This window comes from Nannobrachium achirus, assembly GCF_963921795.1.
Source record: "Nannobrachium achirus genome assembly, chromosome: 18".
NCBI lineage: Eukaryota > Metazoa > Chordata > Actinopteri > Myctophiformes > Myctophidae > Nannobrachium > Nannobrachium achirus.
This window is the reverse complement of record NC_137825.1, coordinates 11,477,747-11,496,459: the sequence shown is the minus strand read 5'-3', so window position 1 is coordinate 11,496,459 and position 18,713 is coordinate 11,477,747. Positions and strand designations below refer to the sequence as shown.

Genomic DNA, 18,713 nt, shown 5'->3' with positions numbered 1-18,713 from the left:
GTATCGTATCGAATCGTCAATGCTAAGAATCGATTGTATCGATACTACCTACTTAGAAAACATTAAAGGGAGGGGTTTAATTACTTTTCCATTCCATTTAGCTACACTGGTCTGGATAAATGTATGTAATCTCTGGGTTCATGTCAAGGAGCAGGTTTGTCAATCTACAAGGTCCATGTATTTGGCAGATAACCAATGTGTTTACTTATTTATATCCATAATAATACATGTTTACCTTAAAAACCTGCACTATCCACACCTTTCACACAGATTGAATGTCTTTGCTAAATAGTTACTATATCGATTTTAAATCATTGAATCGAATCGTATCGTATCGCCATGAATGACCCAATATCGTCCATGTATCGTATCGTCAACCATTTATCGTGATATGTATCGAATCGCTATTAAAATGTATCGTTACACCCCTAGAGAATAACATTGGGTGATTTTAGAATCATCTCATATAAGCATTGTGGTCTAAAAATAAACCCCAAGTTCAAATATGATACTTTTGTTTTGGTGGGTCGCAGCCTGAAAAGGTTGGGAACCCTTCCCACTAAGCACGCCGTCTAAAAGTGGTCTAATAGTGGTATAGATTTGAACGTTTTTTTGTCGTCTAAACTTAGACTAGACGACTAATAGACGTCTAATAGTCGTCTAAATATAGACGGTCTGCATTTAGACGACTATTAGACGTCTATTAGTCGTCTAGTTTAAGTTTAGACAACAAAAAAACTTTCATATCTATACCACTATTAGACCACTTTTAGACGGCGTGCTTAGTGGGTTGGCATGAACTGTAGTAGCTGTGTTTCCCCTTACTACCATACCAAAACAACATTTGATGTCATAATCATAATTTTCGGGGGATAAGGTTCCTAGCACACTGTGAGTGTTTATTTTGTGCAATTAATTCACATTAAACATTACATTAAAACAAATGGACGAATGGAACGGTGCCACCCATTGGTTTCTACAGACCCACTTATTCGGGCGAATTCAAATCCACTATTGTGGAATTATAGCAACCGGAGCTGGTATGCTAGTGAAATAATCGCGACACATTTTCGTAGTTTATTCGCGCCGCACCTCCTGGTGTGTAATGACCTTTAGGATGAAGTTGTATAACCCATAACCCAGGCTGTGAGCTTGTATATCTGCTATTTTTCAATAGCTAATGTGATTTATTTTCAAGCACAAGGAGATACTTATAGAAGGTGCTGGTCTTACGAGTCACCTCTATAATCCCTGTCTGAGTGACCATGCATAATAAACTCAACATCCACAAAAACCTCTCGACCTCCGCGTCAAATTCACCCACTGAGCATCGGAGCCGGGAGACCCAAGTGATGACGCCACCAGTACCGTGCGGTGTTGCTAGGCAGATTCATCTAGCTATATGGGCATGAATAGAGATGCCCATATCTAATGTAATATCTAATGTAGTCTAATGTAACTAAGTACTTACTCAAGTACTGTACTTACGTACAATTTTGAGGTATTTTGTTTACTTTACTGGAGTATTTCCGGTTTTCTGTACTTTTACTTCTACTCCATTAAATCTCTGAGGCAAATATTGTGGGCTACTTTTTTACTCCTCTACAATTATTTGAAAACTTTAGTTACTAGTTGCTTTGTAGATATTGATTATTATTACAAAACATGCATTTCAGCCTTTTGAAAATAGCCGATCAGCAAGAGCACAATGTGTGACATTGTGGCGCATTGGGAGCTTGTAGATCTGCTATTTTCTAAAGATGTGATACTTTATACATTTGAAAACTTGTGAAATGAGTAATGAGTCATTTTACTTTTGTACTTTAAGTAGGCCTACATTACTTTTACTCAAGTAAAGTTTGATTTCCGGACTTTTACTTGTAACAGAGTATTGACAGTATTGATACTTTAACCTATAAGTGAAAATTGTGAGTACTTTTTCCACCACTGGTTGATGGTAAATGGAAAGAGTGAGGGCAGGGCGTGACACGCAGCAAAGGTCTTCTTGGGCTCGGGAATCGAACCCGGGACTCACTGAAAGGCTCCATCAGAGCCCATGCGTGGTATGTATGTACCTTAAAGCACTCGGCCATCTGCGCCCCTCTGCACTTTGATTGTTCATAATGTTTATTGTTCCTCCGCACATTGTTGCTTTGTTAAGCACGCACCGCATGACTGTGGTAACCTGCATAATACAGAACTCACATTCTAATCTACTTGGTCAACAGTGGCGTCTTGACTCTAGGGGTGGGCAATATGGAAAAATACAATATCACAATATTTTCCCAAGCTGTATCACGATACACAATCTTATCACAATCATTTTTCAGGTTGGTTTTTATGGTAATTTTTCAAGTTACTTAACAGTACAACCACCTACAGTACAAGGTAAAAAAAACTAAAAAGAAAAAAAGGAGTAACAGATCATTTAGACCATCGGTCCTCAATGTGGGGTCCAGGGACTCTCTGGGTTCCTTTTGGGAGGTCTAAATTGATCCTTACCAGTATGTAACTCTGACAGTATACAAATGAAACCAAATGGACCCATTTGGTTTCATTTGTATACTGTATACTGTCAGAGTTAAGGGGAGACCTTGACATTTTAAAGTTTCAGAACTTAACTGATTTAGAACAAAATGTAGGTTTAAATGAATTCTGCAGTGAATCTCTGTATTAACAATTTAACAGGATTTTTTTATAAGGCATTGCATGATATATACGATATCTCTGAAAAGGCATAACGTGGAGACATTGTATCGTCTCAACGATATTTATCACCATATCGCCCACCCTTTATTGACTCAGTCAGACATTTTCTGATTTTTCTCTTTTGTATTTATCTTTATCAGAGTCTGTGGGTGTTTGCCGTCTTGTGCCCAGTGTGTTTTGTGGTTGCCAGGCGACAGTCTGCCAACCTGCAGAAACGCTGCTGTTTGACGGACGGCCAATCATCCATCATGGACCGTGTCATTCTTCCACCCTGTCGCTGTGGTGCTGGACTTCATTATAGAGTGTTTTCTTTTCTTTTTTCCCAGCAAAACACCTGTTGATTGCACAGCGCATGCACACACGCACGCACACACGCATGCACACACGCACGCACGCACGCACGCACGCACGCACGCACTCACTCACTCACTCACTCACTCACTCACTCACTCACTCACTCACTCACTCACACATTTATATTACTATACTTACTTGTTGGGACATTTTTAGGACAGTGGTGTTGTTTTTTTCTCTAAACCTAAAGCTGACAATTAGGCGATCTACAAACCTTGTAGATCCTCTATTTTCGGTGCACGAAATGTCTTGAAAAATATGTATAAATCACACGCAGGCACGCACGCACACACACACACACACACACACACACACACACACACACACACACACACACACACACACACACACACCTTGGGAGTGTGCTGGCATCTCACCACGCTTCTGCCCACCCTGCTTGCCCTGACTTGTTGTGTGTGTGTGTGTGTGTGTGTGTGTGTGTGTGTGTGTGTGTGTGTGTGTGTGTGTGTGTGTGTGTGTGTGTGTGTGTGTGTGTGTGTGTGTGGGCAAGTACCCAACACTCGTGTTGCTGTCCACACCACGCTGCGTCCACATAAAGCTCCTTGGACAGGTTTATTATAGCAGGAGACATCAACGTTACACTGAACACCTGCCTGCTGCCAACCCCGCAGTCACCCTTTTTCTCCTCTCACAAAGGTGTGCTAATTGAACTCCTGCAGCTCTCTTGGCACACGGCTGTGCCCACACTCAGGGTGGCTCCCCCCTACCCTACCCCACCCACGCACCCATACATTGTATAGCAGCAGGATTCCATTCCTGGCATCCCTTCACAAACACGATCAAGTGGCGATGCCAGTGGTGGAGGGTAACAAAGGGGGCGGCAGTGGCTCAGGGGTAGAGTTGCCGCCTTAGAAGGGTTCCCGGTTCGATCCCGGGCTCCCCAGAGTTAGTGAGCAAGACACTGGTGTATGAATGTGCGTGTGAATGGGGTGAATGTAATGCACACTCTATGTAAAGCGCCTTGGATAAAAGCTCTATATAAATGCACCATTTAACTGTTAGGATTTCTGCTAACAGTTTCATAAAACTGTCAGGATTTAGAAGACATTTTGTGGACATTTTGTTCCTCAGGTCTTCCTCGGGAAAAGACCTTAATTTTCTCAAAGTAATTTGTACCTTTGAATAGTTCATTTGATCGAGCCCACCACTGGCTCTTAGGTTGCAGCTAGGCGGGCATGCCTTGAACGCTGTTATCTTGAACGCTGTTATCGTCTCATCAGGCGACTTAAGAAGATGAGGCGGGGTGGCGGGGTGGCGATGCGGGGTCTCTGCCCGCACAGCAGCTGTCATGCGGGCAGGGCACCCATTCAGGTAGCACCCAGGGGTGTGGCCGCACCGATGTAACTTAAGAGAGACGAGTGACAGATGGGAACGGACGGAGGTGTTATCAACACCACTAGGGCTTAATGATGCTCCCGTGCACACACACACACGTACACACACACACACACACACACACACACACACACACACACACACACACACACACACACACGTGTGCTCGTACTATACAGTAAGTCTATGCACTTGCGTGTTAATTAACGTAATAGGAACTCACCGTTGCTGTCTGGCAGAAACTTTGTGTCTGGTATCTTCTGAAAATAATTGCGACCGCAATTACTATCAAAACCTCCACCGGCTGTCAGTCAAGTCTGTCAGTCTCACGTCACGTCACACTTTTGCCCTACTCATATCTCTGCCACCGTTGCCCCGATCCATGCCAAACACCCCTCATTTCTCACATGGCCCTATTCTAGCACCACCATGAGGCTCATTCTAGCAAAACACATTTTTGGACACTGCTCCTACAGATTTTGCCCTAAAATCACGCAAAGCGTTTCATTGTACCTCTAAAGTCATGTCATCAACATGGATCTGTCCAATTTCTCATATTCCTTCCCGATTGGATACCATTTACTTCTAAAGTTTGTGTATGCGACCTGACGGTTGCTTATCTCCCGATTAGGCAGTCTTACTGGTAGTAAATAATAATAATAAAACCAGTAAGACTCCCTAATCGGGAGATAAGCGACCGTCAGGCCACCCCGGTCGCTGGGGGGCCGAGTTACGGCCTTTTTAGCGGGCTGCAGTGGCGGGGGTCCGTCACTAGGTATACGCACGGCTGGCTCCACGCGGCCGAGGTGGACGCGTGGGTACCGGACCCGGCTCTCCGGGTCGCTCCTAGCCCGAATTACGGCTGTGCGCTGCAGTGACGGGGGTCCTCCACTAGGGGGCACAAGCACTTTTCCATCAGTTCTGGAGCCACAGGAGTCGGTGGTCCCCTGAAAGAACAGTAGAAATAAATACTGTTAGGGCACGGTCACACAACACTTTTATTCTACCAAATGTATGAGGGCGGATTTCTGCAAAAAATCACTCCCATTCCCATTGAAATGCATTGTCAGAATCCGCCCTCATATAGGTAGAATAAAGGTGCAGTGTTTACAGCACTACACCTACCCACACGTGCATGGTGCACTCACACACACACACACACACACACAAGCCATGTTCAGACAGCTCTAGATGGCCTGTTAGCCTTTCCGACACACAGTGTCTGACGCATGCATCTGTTTGCCTTTCTCTCTCTCCATCTGTCTATAGCTACTTTGTTATTGTATCCCTGTGATTAGGGCTGCAGGGCAATTAATGAATTATTATACAATCTATCTATATATATTATATTATCTACCTACCAGTAAAGCCTCTATCAGAGTCCAGGGTGAAGAGCTATTCACTTCACCGCGGTGTAGTTTTCTAGCTATCACCTAAAAATACATAACAAAGCCTAGGTGATAGCTAGGAAACTACAACGCGGTGAAGTGAATAGCTCTTCACCCTGGACTCTGATAGAGGCTTAAGACTCCCTAAATCGGGAGATAAGCGACTGTCAGGTCGCATACACAAACTTTAGAAGGCAATGGTAGCCAATCAGGAGGGAATATGGGAAATGGGACGGATCCATGTTGATACCGTGTACCGCTTTGCGTGATCTTAGGGCAAAATCTGTTGGAGCAGTGTCCAAAAATGTGAGAAAAATGAGAGAAAGAGACGTACGCTCCTGTTCAGACCAGATCCTTGCTGCTGTGAAACCCAAACCTGAGCTGCTGTCATGTTCCACCCTAACCTCGCGTCACCAGGCTCCCTGGGGGGAAAGCCTGGTGTTCGTTTACAACGGGCCGTTTGATCCGGTCTAGGCGGAAACCACAAGCAGAATAAGCGCCGTCGCTTTGTTTTGTTTCCCCCCGTTTGTTTCCCCAACCCCTATGCTCGAGTAGTCTTGCCAGTCGCTACGAGTTGGACTAAAAGATGCATATACCAAACACATTTTCCAAAAGCAAAACTACGCCGCATCAAGGGGTTTATTAGGTAGGCCCTAAAAGTATGCGCAGGGGAATATTTTGGGTTAAAACTGAATCCGGTTTGATAGTTCCGGCCCGTGTAGTCCGTCTAGGACTACAACATGGCATAAAGTGGTTTCTGCTCCTGACCGGATCAAACCCCGAAGAGTGAAGGGACCCTAGGCTAGTTCCATCCAGACCACATACAGGAGGAGAGAGGGAGTGAGGGAGGTGTAAGTGTGACAGTCACAGGAGCCTCCTCAGCCTCCTAAGCTGCACCCATCTTCACCTCCTGCTAGCGTTGCAGTCGCACTGATACACAGACAGACATAGGGCTGTCACGATATGACATTTTACATGACGATTAATTGTCACTCAAATAATTGGCGATTAACGATTTAATTGTGTTTTTGTCGTTGATAATTACATTTCTGTTTGGCTTTTAGGCTTTGAAGTTGTACATGGTAGATATGAAACATAACCTAAATATACAAAGAAATTACTGACATATTTGACAACTTACTTTGATAGTGGAAATAGCCGATCTACAAGCTCACAACGCGTCGCGAAAATAATCACGATTATGTAAAAATTTTTACGATTAGACGATTATGTAATAATTGTGACAGCCCTAGACAGACATGACAAGGACTTCAGAAGCTGTCAGTAAAAAAAATGTATATTTTTTGTAACTGTGCCCCCCGCATGCATGCACCCGTCTGTCCATACTTATCACCATTCAGGGAGCGTATCTCTGGGTATCAGAGGTGGAGGCTTCTGCTCCGAGGGAGGCTGTTCGTCAGGAGGCCAGGAGGCCTGATTATACTGATTTGTAAATGATGTTTCTCCACTGGCAACCTTTACTTTGACGACTTACAAAAACAACTTTTCAATGGAAGACTAGGCACAAACATGCAGGGGCGAAATTAGATCTTATTCTGCATGGGTTTTTAGATCAAAAGGGCCCTGTACTGCCAAGAGATGGGCCCATAGATTAGGAGATTAGAGACCGCTTGATATATTGGAAATGACAAAATACATATCGTCGTTGTCGGGTGTAAAACCTCGTATCTCCAAGTTTCAAATGTGTATGTTCTTTCGCAAAGCAAAGCCCTGCTTCATATAAGGCTGTCGCACAAAAATAGCGAAAACAGCAGATCTACAAGCACACAAACCGCGAGGCGTTGTGTGCTTGTAGATCGGCTGTTTTCACTAGTTTAAATCATTTTTAAAATGAAAAAATGCAAAACGAACGGTTTTGGACATACAAGGTTTTCACCCGACAACGACGATATAATAGCCTATGAATTTATAATACTGTCCCCAGTAGGGGGGCCCTTGGGTTTATTAAACCCATCAACCCTATACAAATTACGCTTGTGCAAACATGTGGTTACACACACACTGGCACACACCTTTCCAACTCCTTCAATACATTGTCAACACTTCACCTTGGACTGGATATTAATATGTTCCATAATAAATAATCCCTCCCTCGCTCTCTCTCGTCCGCCACCTCCCCTCCTCCCTCTCTCTATGTGTACGATTTCCCCTTTAAACTTACCCCCCCCTCCTCCCCATTTCATCCACCTCCTCTTTCAGTAATTGTCCGTATTAAAAGTCAGAGCTCTCCTCTTGAATTTCAATCAAGGGGCTTCAAAGTGAGGGGCTCGGTGGCCAAGCGGATTGGGGATGCGGAGGTGGGGGGGGCTACAGGCAGGGGCGTCACAAGGGGTACGAAAGTGGGACTGAGTTACTGGGGCCCAAGGTGGAGGGGCCCTAATAACTTTATCTATTGAAAAATAGCAGATATACAAGCTCACAGCGCGGCACCGAGTGCCGCGCTGCGAGCTTGTAGATCTGCTATTTTTGAAAAGTTGTGAAAATGTGTGAACATCTTTGAATATATGTATTTTTTAAGCGAACATTTCTAACTCAAAATTTGCATCTGGGGGTCCCTGGAACTAAATATTTTGAGATCGGAGTCCGTGGCCAAATAAAAATCATCTTGGGGGTCCTTGACATAGGTTCCTTGCACACATTTTCCTGATTTTTCAAAAAATAGCAGATATACAAGCTCGCAGCGCGGCACTCGGTGCCGCGCTGTGAGCTTGTATATCTGCTATTTTTCAATAGTTAACATTCATGGGGGGCCCGCAGTGAATCCTTGTATCCAGGGCCCAGAATTTGGTGTGACGCCCCTGCCTACAGGTAGCAAGCGATCTCCTTCCACCAGGCCCCACTCAGCCCCGTATCAGCCCCGCTGTGGCTAACGCTTCCACCCGGCTCCACCTACGGTACTACAACAACCTAATATGAGCCCCACTGTTTGCAAACAAGGCCCACTCTGTAATGTATCCCCCCTCGCTCCCCAAAGTGGTCTCCAAAGCACCGCTGCTGCCCCTCGTAATTGAGGCCCACTCGACCTTGGGCCATGCGTTGTGTTATATAGGCTGGGATGCCAGTGAATGGGTTAATGTAATGCACAATCTACCGTATGTAATGCGCCTTGGATAACAGCGCTATACAAATGCACCATTTACCGTTCATGCTGTACTGCATAATGCATGTATCGCCTCTGTCGGAGCAGAAACCTCGCAAAAGCATAAAAAAAAGTAGCAGATCTACAAGGGTTAGGGTTAAGGTTTGGTTTAGGCATAGTTTTACTGTGATCAGGGTTCAGGTTGGGGTCAGCTATCGTTGGACTCATGGGACGTCGGAACAACACTACTACACACCTGTTCTGTAGCGAGGCTGTTATTGTCCTAGTGTACGTGCTGAAATGACAGGAACCCTGGTCCCTGACATGTTATTTTAATATCAGTGATGAAGATTACTAATGGCTAATATCTCTCTCTCTCTCTCTCTCTCTCTCTCTCTCTCTCTCTCTCTCTCTCTCTCTCTCTCTCTCTCTCTCTCCATCAGATGGTGGTGTTGATGGACCCCATGGAGGATCCAGATGACATATTGCGTGCCAACCGCTCCAGAGAAAAGACCTACATGTTCGACGTGGCCTTCGACTACACAGCCTCTCAGGTAAAGACCTACGTGTTTGACTACACAGCCTCTCAGGTAAAGACCTACGTGTTTGACTACACAGCCTCTCAGGTAAAGACCTACGTGTTTGACTACAGTACACAGCCTCTCAGGTTCGTGCCGATAATACAAACAAAGAGTCGAAAGCAATACATAATCAAACAGACATCAAAATAAATGAAGAATTAAAAGCACAGGACACTTATGGTATTGTTTTTGACTAATATAAATGTGTTATTTAGTTCGGAATATCGTCGACAAACTAGACATGGTTCTGTTTAATGTTCACTTTATTTCATATTGTGTAAACATCCATAGACATTTCACCCAAGAATACCTGTTTATTTATTTCAAACATTATGATCAGGTCTCATGTAATATTATGAATATTGAACCAATGAAAAGTATTAACAAGAGCTTGTGACTAAATTATAACAACATTGGATCAACTGTAACACAGTTTCTTTCTTCCTTTTTTTTTTCTTTTTTTTTACATTTCCTGAAAAGAAACAGTTTTGGACAAACTGTATAAGGTTCTACCCGGCAGTGACAATATGTTTCCTGTGTGTGTGTGTGTGTGTGTGTGTGTGTGTGTGTTTGTGTGTGTGTGTGTGTGTGTGTGTGTGTGTGTGTGTGTGTGTGTGTGTGTGTGTGTGTGTGTGTGTGTGTGTGTGTGTGTGTGTGTGTGTGTGTGTGTGTGTGTGTGTGTGTGTGTGTGTGTGTGCGTGCGTGCGTGCGTGCGTGCGTGCGTGCGTGCGTGCGTGCGTGCGTGCGTGCGTGCGTGCGTGCGTGCGTGCGTGCGTGCGTGCGTGCGTGCGTGCGTGCGTGCGTGCGTGCGTGCGTGCGTGCGTGCGTGCGTGCGTGCGTGCGCGTGCATGTACTCTCCTCTTCTCTTGCACTCTGTAGGACGATGTTTACCGAGCCACAACCAAAGGCCTGATCGAAGGGCTCATATCGGGCTACAACGCGACAGTCTTCGCCTACGGACCCACAGGTGTGTACTGTATGTGTGTGTGTGTGTGTTATGGCTACTCTTTACCATGACGGGTTTGAACCCAGAACCTTCCACAAGCTGAGACTTTAGAGAACCTGTGAGGCTCTGTTCATGTTTCCATGACAACCACGGCAGTCATTTCTCTATGGAGAATAACATTGGGTCATCTTAAAATCCTCTAGTATAAGAATTGTATCGCATCACACTGAGAAGCGTTTTGAGCTTGTAGATCGGCTATGTTATTGTACTTTTTGTGTGGCATAGAATGATGAAGCAGGGCATTCATTTACGAAAATCGCACCGGTGTGAAGTGAGTGGTGCTCAATTTGCATAGTAAAACATGACACACATGCATATCTCCTTCTCTTCTCAAATTCTGTTTGTGACGTTAGTTATCTCCATACATGGAGTTCCCTGCTCATACGGACACTCATACGGACATAGGGACCTACACACAAGTCATAGGAGCAATTAGCACCGCTCAAAAAGGTAAGAGGTTTCTGCCTGACAGTATCAACATGCAATGTGGCCCTCTGGAGTGAGTGTGGAAATATAGTAGCCCTCTCCATCATCAAAGTTGCCCAGCCGTGACATGACCTGGTACCACCTCCTTGCTGATTGCAATGCAACACCCTGGGCTATTTCTTAATAGCGGCGATATTTCCCCACAGCATGCTGGGTAAATATCAGTCTATTGAGCCCCCCTCTGTTCTGACTCATCCAGCCTGTCAGCTGCTCGCCCACGCCTAGAAGACGTGTCATGTTCTCAAAACGGTCCCATCTTCGTGAAGAAGTGGTGATTGCGTTGGAAAATCGTGTGGCGAAAGCCAAACCATCTGGGGGAGTCACCAACTGATGATGCCTGCCTGATGGCACACGACGTTGCACTCCATATGACGCTCTACAGAAGACTGTATGATTAGGATAGGATTCAGGGACGTGCTGGCCATTGGGAAAAGCGGGACAACTCCCGAACGGCCGGTTCATTCCCGGCCGGTCCAGGCCGGCCATTAGGAAAAAATAAAAATAAAATGTCGGCCTCTCCAAGTTTCAAATTTGTAGATTTTTTTCACAAAGCAAAGCCCTGCTTCATCATACAAGGCCGTCTTACAAAAGTAGTGAAAACAGCAGATCTACAAGCACACAACGCCTCGCGGTGCGAGGCATTGTGTGCTTGTAGATCGGCTGTTTTCACTAGTTTAAATCATTTTTAAAATGATAAATACAAAACAAACGGTTTTGAACATACAAGGTTTCCACCCGACAACGACGAAATATAACTCGTGTAATTGGCCCACTGGCTTGTCACTTGTCAGGATCTGAAATGGCAAATCTTTGAGTAGCAGCAGCGCTATAGAGAGATCTCTCTCTATAGCGCGCAATGAGGGCCTCTCCAACTCTTTTTCCCGGGCTGAATCAGGGGCCCAGCACGTCCCTGATAGGATGCAGTCGTCATGGCAGCGACGCAGTAAGGTTGAGAAACAAAGAGATCAAGAAGAACAGAGAAGTGCACTATAGCAGTGGTTTTCAAACCTTTTGGACTCAGGGCACCCCTGTAAATAACCTTTTTTATTTGTCACAACGTGACGCGTTGTGAGCTCGTAGATCTGCTATTTTCGGTGAAGAGAGTTGTCGTAGATGGAAAAAGAACTCATCAAGTACAGTGCAAATCAGGTCTGTTTTTACTAAGCATAGTGAAGTGATATTGATGTAGTGATATTGATGAATTATTATCAAAGTATTCTGAGGCACCCCTGGACTGGCATCACGGCACCTTAGGGTGCCACGGATCTCACTTCACTCAGTGGTTCTCAACCTTTTCAGACCCCCCCCCCCCCCCCCCCATAATCATATTTGAACTGGGGACATGAAGTACAATGTTACTTTACAGTACTTTACAATAATGTAAAATATGGAACTCTCTCCCCCTAAGATGCAGTTTATGTCACTTGAGAGAATAATTATGTTTCCATTATCCACAACTTTCCAACATCCCATCGTGCATTGCGCAGAAGGCGAGCGGCATTTCCAGCGTCGCAGCCGAGTGTGATCTACAAGCTCACAACGGTTGTATCTTCGACGCGACGTGAGCTTGTATATATCTGCTGTTAACCGGAAGTGTCCCGCAGATAATGCTACAGTAAAGTCTTGCGGAAACAGGTGGATAGGACAGATTGAAAATAACTAAGTGTAATAAATTACACTTGGCGTTTAACCACTTAAAGGGCAAGTTCACCTCTGGGACAACCAGATCTTATTTTATTGTTGTTTGGGACAAGATCAACACAATCCTGAGTTATATTTTGTGTTCAATCTGTGTTTTTTGATATTTTTTAGTATTTCAGCATGAGTGATGATGCATTTTGCATCATATGATGCATCATGCTGCATCATATGATGCAAAATGCTAAAATATCTCAAAACACAGATTGAACACAAAATATAACTCAAGGATTGTGTTGATCTTGTCCCAAACAACAATAAAATAAGATCTGGTCGTCCCAGAGGTGAACTTGCCCTTTAATCCCCAATGTCCCTATTCTGGGGGGAACACAATGCGTCACAACATGACGTGTTGTTTTCTTGGCAGATCCTGATAGTAAGCCACTCTGACCTAATTACTGTACTTACTTAATGACCTATAAGGACTGGCCTGGCCGCATGCACAAGGAATAACCAGACACACATTATTAATACACATACTGAATGCACATACTGAATGCAGTCTGTCACAGTGAAAGGGCATAATGAAGTTATGTATACAGTAAGGGCATAATGTAGTTATGTATACTGTACAGAACAATCAGAGGTGGTTCACTATGTCTATGCCACTTCTCACCTTGTTTTTTCTTTGTCCGTCTGCTGACAGAGACACCTCTCTTAATCTGTTCTTGTGGGGAATTAAAGAGGGATTTAGATGGGGTTTCAGGGTGTGTGTGCGTGTGCGCGTCTGCGTCTGCGCGCGCGTGTGTGTGTGTGTGTGCGTGCGTGCGTGTGTGTGTGTGTGTGTGCGTGTGCGCGTGTGTGTGCGTGTGTGTGTGTGTGTGTGTGTGTGTGTGTTTCAGGGGTTAATCCCTTGCCAGACCATGTAAGCATGGTGTTAAACCGTGTTAGAGTTGGGGTTCATGTGAGGTAGAGTGAATCACGATGACAGCAGGCTCTGGGCTTAACTAGTAGACATGTAGGTTTAACTGAGTAACTGTGCTTAACTAGTAGACATGCAGGTTTCTAGAAGGTGACATAAACCCTTTCCTGTTACCATTCATTTTCCCCTTAAAGGAGAAGTTCACCCCATCCAGAACCAACATTTGTTGTGATTTATTTTATTCATGAAAATCTTAGCTTTCAGGGAATGTTTTGAAATAATAATAATAATTGAAAACAAAACGTTAGAAACCCAAAAATGTTCAGCGACCCAGTGTTTTTGGGAACCAGTGATCTATATACTGTATACTATCCACGAGTTTCCAGCGCCCCATAGTGCATTGCGCAGACGTCTGTACCGAGCTTCCGGCGCCAATTTACAAGCTCACAACGGGTTGCATCTGCCACGCGACGTGAGCTTGTATGTCTGCTGTTAAACCCGGAAGTTTGGTCCCGATAGTCTCCAGTAAACTCCCGCGGAAACTTGTGGATACAGTTGTAGGATGTGTCTTGTGTCTCGTGGTGTGTCCACTAGGTCTATACAGTTGTAGGATGTGTTGTGTCTCGTTGTGTGTCCAGGTTGTGGGAAGACGTACACCATGCTGGGCACTGACAAGGAGCCGGGCATCTACGTGCGGACGCTCAACGACCTGTTCCGCGCCATTGAGGAGACCAGCGACGACATGCTCTACAGCGTGTCCATGTCCTACCTGGAGGTGAGACACTCACAATGCTCTACAGCGTGTCCATGTCCTACCTGGAGGTGAGACACTCACAATGCTCTACAGCGTGTCCATGTCCTACCTGGAGGTGAGACACTCACAATGGCAACGTCATCAACTCAGCCATATTTCATTCATGTCCCAGTAGGTACTCACGATATATCGTATTGTGGAGTTTAACATTTATAGTGAAACTATCCTGTGTCATGCACTGGGATCAATTCACCTTTTATTTGCAGAGCTGCATATCCAGTACCACTTAAACCCTCTATAATTGGTAAAAGTGACCTGGAAATAATGTATTTGACATACAGTCTTTGTTTCACTCACATAATGTCTTTGCCCAAAAAAATGCAGAAATGCGTCGCAAATGAGCTTGTAGATCTGCTATTTTTTGGCAAATGTTCCGCCCCAGGATTAGGTATTTTGGGGATATTTTGATTATCGCGACAGTGTTGTAAATCATTAAACTTGAGTGGAAGTTTCAAACTTTAAAAAAAAAAACATATCAAAGGTTTTCAAGAATTTGCACAGGGCTATGATGTGACGTCTCACATGTGTGTTCGATAGTGCAATTATGTCTACTTCGCATCTTATGCCTCAGTTGCGGATCCTCTGTGTGTGACAAAAAAAGTACAAAACTCGATGAATGAGAGGTACACGTAATGACGTCAGCACTGCAGTTTATTTAATACTAAAGAAAAATCAACTGTAAAGTAGCGAATTGATTGATAATTGTATAACCGAACCATCGTCCAATCCATGGTGCGTTTAGATCAATACAGGGGTTCAGGCATCGATGTCTTGGCATAATTAAAGTTCAAATTGATTTACTATAGGTTATTATTTACATCACTTGGGGCAGTGTACGTTTTGAGTACAAGTCATGACCTGGGATTTGTGAAGCTGCCTTGTAACACAATGGCCAGTTTAAATGAACAGCCTACATGTCTGTCAGCATGAAAATGTTGATCTTTTCAGGAGAAGTTGAACCTACTTTAGTAGAGGTTCAATGTTCTCACCTGACAGTGTGTCAAATATAAGCAAATATAACTTTACAAACGGAGTCTGTAGCAACCTCCCATAACATTCACACCCTTTTTAACTTGCACACACGCATGTCGCGCGCACGCACATGTACGTACACACACACACACACACACACACACACATGCGCGCACGCACGATGCTGCAAACAGCTCTGCTGTCGCCAAACTGTACCTCTGCCCTGTAGTTTATGGTGGTTTATCATCCATCTATCTCTCTCTATCCAACAACAGATCTATGCTTTGAAAGGTCATCTCTTAGCAAGTTATAAAACACAGCATCCGCCCACAGCTTCCATTATGAGCAGCGTAAGACAGACAGTGTTGGCTGCCTGTGTGGACTCGTCTTAACGTTTACAATGTTTACCTTGCAGGTGCCAGCCTTCTTTACAGGGCACAAGCGATGGCCTTGAAACTTGTGATTTAGGCCCATTGCGTCAACCAAAATGTCTCTGGTTTGATCCCTGGCCCCCCTGTGACTTTCTCTTGAAGTGTCCTTGAGCAAGACACTGAGACCTGGTCTGACCACGTTGTAACATTATGCAGTCTTTTTTTATGTCAAGGAGCAAAATAGCAGATACCGCATTGCGCCCTTAACTCATTTCCTGCTATCCCCGTCGAAACCGGAGATTTCCCTCTGTACCGCCCTGCCATGCCCGTAGATCCCGGAAATTGAATTAGCTTTAATCAGTATGATCGCTGTTTATAGGTGATTCGGACTCTTTAGGCCCGCCTCCTAACTGTATCCGGCCGTATTTCCTGTTTTGACCGGATCTAGGTTTCCGTATCCGGTCTAAGGCCCAATCGTAGCTCCGCTCCCATAGGTTTCCATTATAAACAAGGAAGCTGACTGCACGGCCATAACATGGTCTTTTTTCACGCTGATTTTTTTATTTGGAAGCTGTTTGATTCTTTTACCCGCCTGGCATATGATCTGTGCACATATCGTCTGCTATGTGCCCAACGTGCCCACGCATGAGTTTTTATGTAAACAGTGGCAGATACAATGGGATTGTTTTTTTTCGAAAGCTGTGGTCCAGTTTACAACGCTAGTACATGTTACATGCACAGATCGTGCGCGATGTGCGCACGTGCCCACGTTAAAAGGTAAGGACAATTTGGCAGTCGCTTAGTTCAGCTATGTTTAAAATGGTAGCAAAAAAGTTAATAAAACTCCCCCATGCCTTTAATATGCTGGGGAGTCCGCAGACAAAATCATATGAATTTGCCACAAAATCCATATGGACCCCTGCCCGCCCCCGGACCGCATTTGAGAACCAGTGATCCATAATAGTGTTTGTTCAAACGCGAGCAAGCCTTGAAAGGCGCACAGTGAACATGACAGCTTTTCTGTTCCGACAACGGCAAACACAAAGACTTCAATACAATTATGGCGGAGCAGCACATAATGAACATGACTCAACTGTACGTCTTGGGGATTTAATTGACAAGCAGGAATTAGAGACAGAAAGAAAACCCATGGAGACATGAAGAGAGGAGGAGGAGCAGGAGGAGGGAACATAGCGTTGAAAAGGCCATCCACGTTTTGTGAGAAAACCACCGCAATTAAACTCATTTAGACCTGGAATTATTTTATAGTTATAACTATTTGCCGCGCTGTGAGCTTGTAAATCTGCTATTTTTGAAATGTTTGTGAAAATCTTGTAATATGTCTTTTTTAAAGAGAACATTTGTAACTTAAATTTTGCTTCTGGGAGTCCCTGGAGCTGAATGTATTGAGATGGGGGTCCGTGGCCAAATACATATCATTTTGAGGGTCCTTGACATGAAAAGGTTTGAGCACCACTGACATATTAGAAACATAGGTTTAAAAAAAAATACTTGTAGAATCAGGTCAAAATATCCAAAGACTTTTTTCACGATTTTTCAAAAATAGCAGATCTACAAGCTTGTATATCTGCTATATTTCAATAGTTAAAGCATAAAATAATGGTTAAAATAATAAGCGTTCCTGCTCTTTATGGATTAAAGCGCTCTTCGGCGAGCTGTGGTGAAAAGACTAACGCGAGGCACAGCAGAAACAGCATTCTGTGTTTGTCATTGTCACTGTGATTGTCATGTCACAATTCAGAGAGTGGTTTTCACTTGTGGGTGGATGTCAAAAACACATTAAAATGCCTCGTGACTTGCTGCTGCCACTTACAGTATGTTCTTTGATCAGAGGTGTTGGCTGTGTCAGCCGAGTGAGTAGAGAGAGCCTGGTTGCCTGGTAATTTAGTTCAAATTGTCCTAACTATTAAATCGCTAAAGTTTTAGAACACCCACTCCGTTCATTTCAGCCCCGAAAGCCTTTTCTTTATATGTTTTGTACTGAGCCAGTGAGCAGTGACAGGGGCTGCATTTCGCGACAAAATTTATGTCATCTGCATCATTCCGTATACGTGTCTCCCAGATCATACACTACGGGCCAATCACAGTGCGGATCATACACTGCCGGCCAATCACAGCGGGTCTTGCTGTCTTCTCAGGAAGTAGCTTGCCTCAACATAACAACAGCAATTACTCTGGTGAAGGAGTCCATAACTCCTGAACGCCTGATCGGAGAGGCATGCAGGACGCCTCTACAGATGTGTCGAAATGCGAAAAACGACTGAAAAAAGCAGACGCGACCGCGTTTGCTCTACCGCTACTGACCACTAGTTGAGCAACTTACACACAGTATAGCTTTAAGGTTCTGTTTAATCAAAAAATGGGAACACTCAAGTACAGTAAAAATACGTTGCACTTTGGAACGTTACTTCAGTACGTGTGTGTGTGTGTGTGTGTGTGTGTGTGTGTGTGTGTGTGTGTGTGTGTGTGTGTGTGTTTGTGTTTCCAGGGAGTAATCTCCCCCCTCTTCCCCCCCTCCCGAACACACAGAGGTTAAATGGTACTTTACGGCCTGGCCTAACAATGCACAACATCTGCTTCCCCTTTTTCTCTGTTCAATTGCACCCGCGTTCACGTGTGCAATCTCCGGGGTACACATGCACACACACACACACACACACACACACACACACACACACACACACACACACACACACACAATAGCCGTGGGTGCACATCGGCGAGCAGATAATGCAAAGATACGATACACATAACGTATTGACTTTACTTGAGCGCGCGTACACACAACACAAAGTACACAAAGTGAAACACAGCACAGTGTGTGTGTGTGTGTGTGTGTGTGTGTGTGCGTGTGTGTGTGTGTGTGTGTGTGTGTGTGTGTGTGTGTGTGTGTGTGTGTGTGTGTGTGTGTGTGTGTGTGTGTGTGTGTGTGTGTGTGTGTGTGTGTGTGTGTGTGTGTGTGCATGTTAAAGTGTAAATGTCAGCCAGTCTTTCC

The 18,713-nt window shown here is 44.5% G+C and overlaps 1 protein-coding gene across 1 annotated transcript in view; it reads left to right on the top strand.

Moving 5' to 3' along the window:
- Positions 1–18,713, top strand: part of LOC308302836 (kinesin-like protein KIF19) — a gene marked incomplete at both ends in the record, with an annotated part of 248,323 nt that overhangs the window by 51,299 nt on the left and 178,311 nt on the right. The window contains 3 exon segments of the mRNA XM_080747144.1: positions 9,351–9,461; positions 10,368–10,455; positions 14,179–14,315. Of these exon segments, the coding sequence (XP_080603270.1) occupies positions 9,351–9,461; positions 10,368–10,455; positions 14,179–14,315 (336 nt within the window).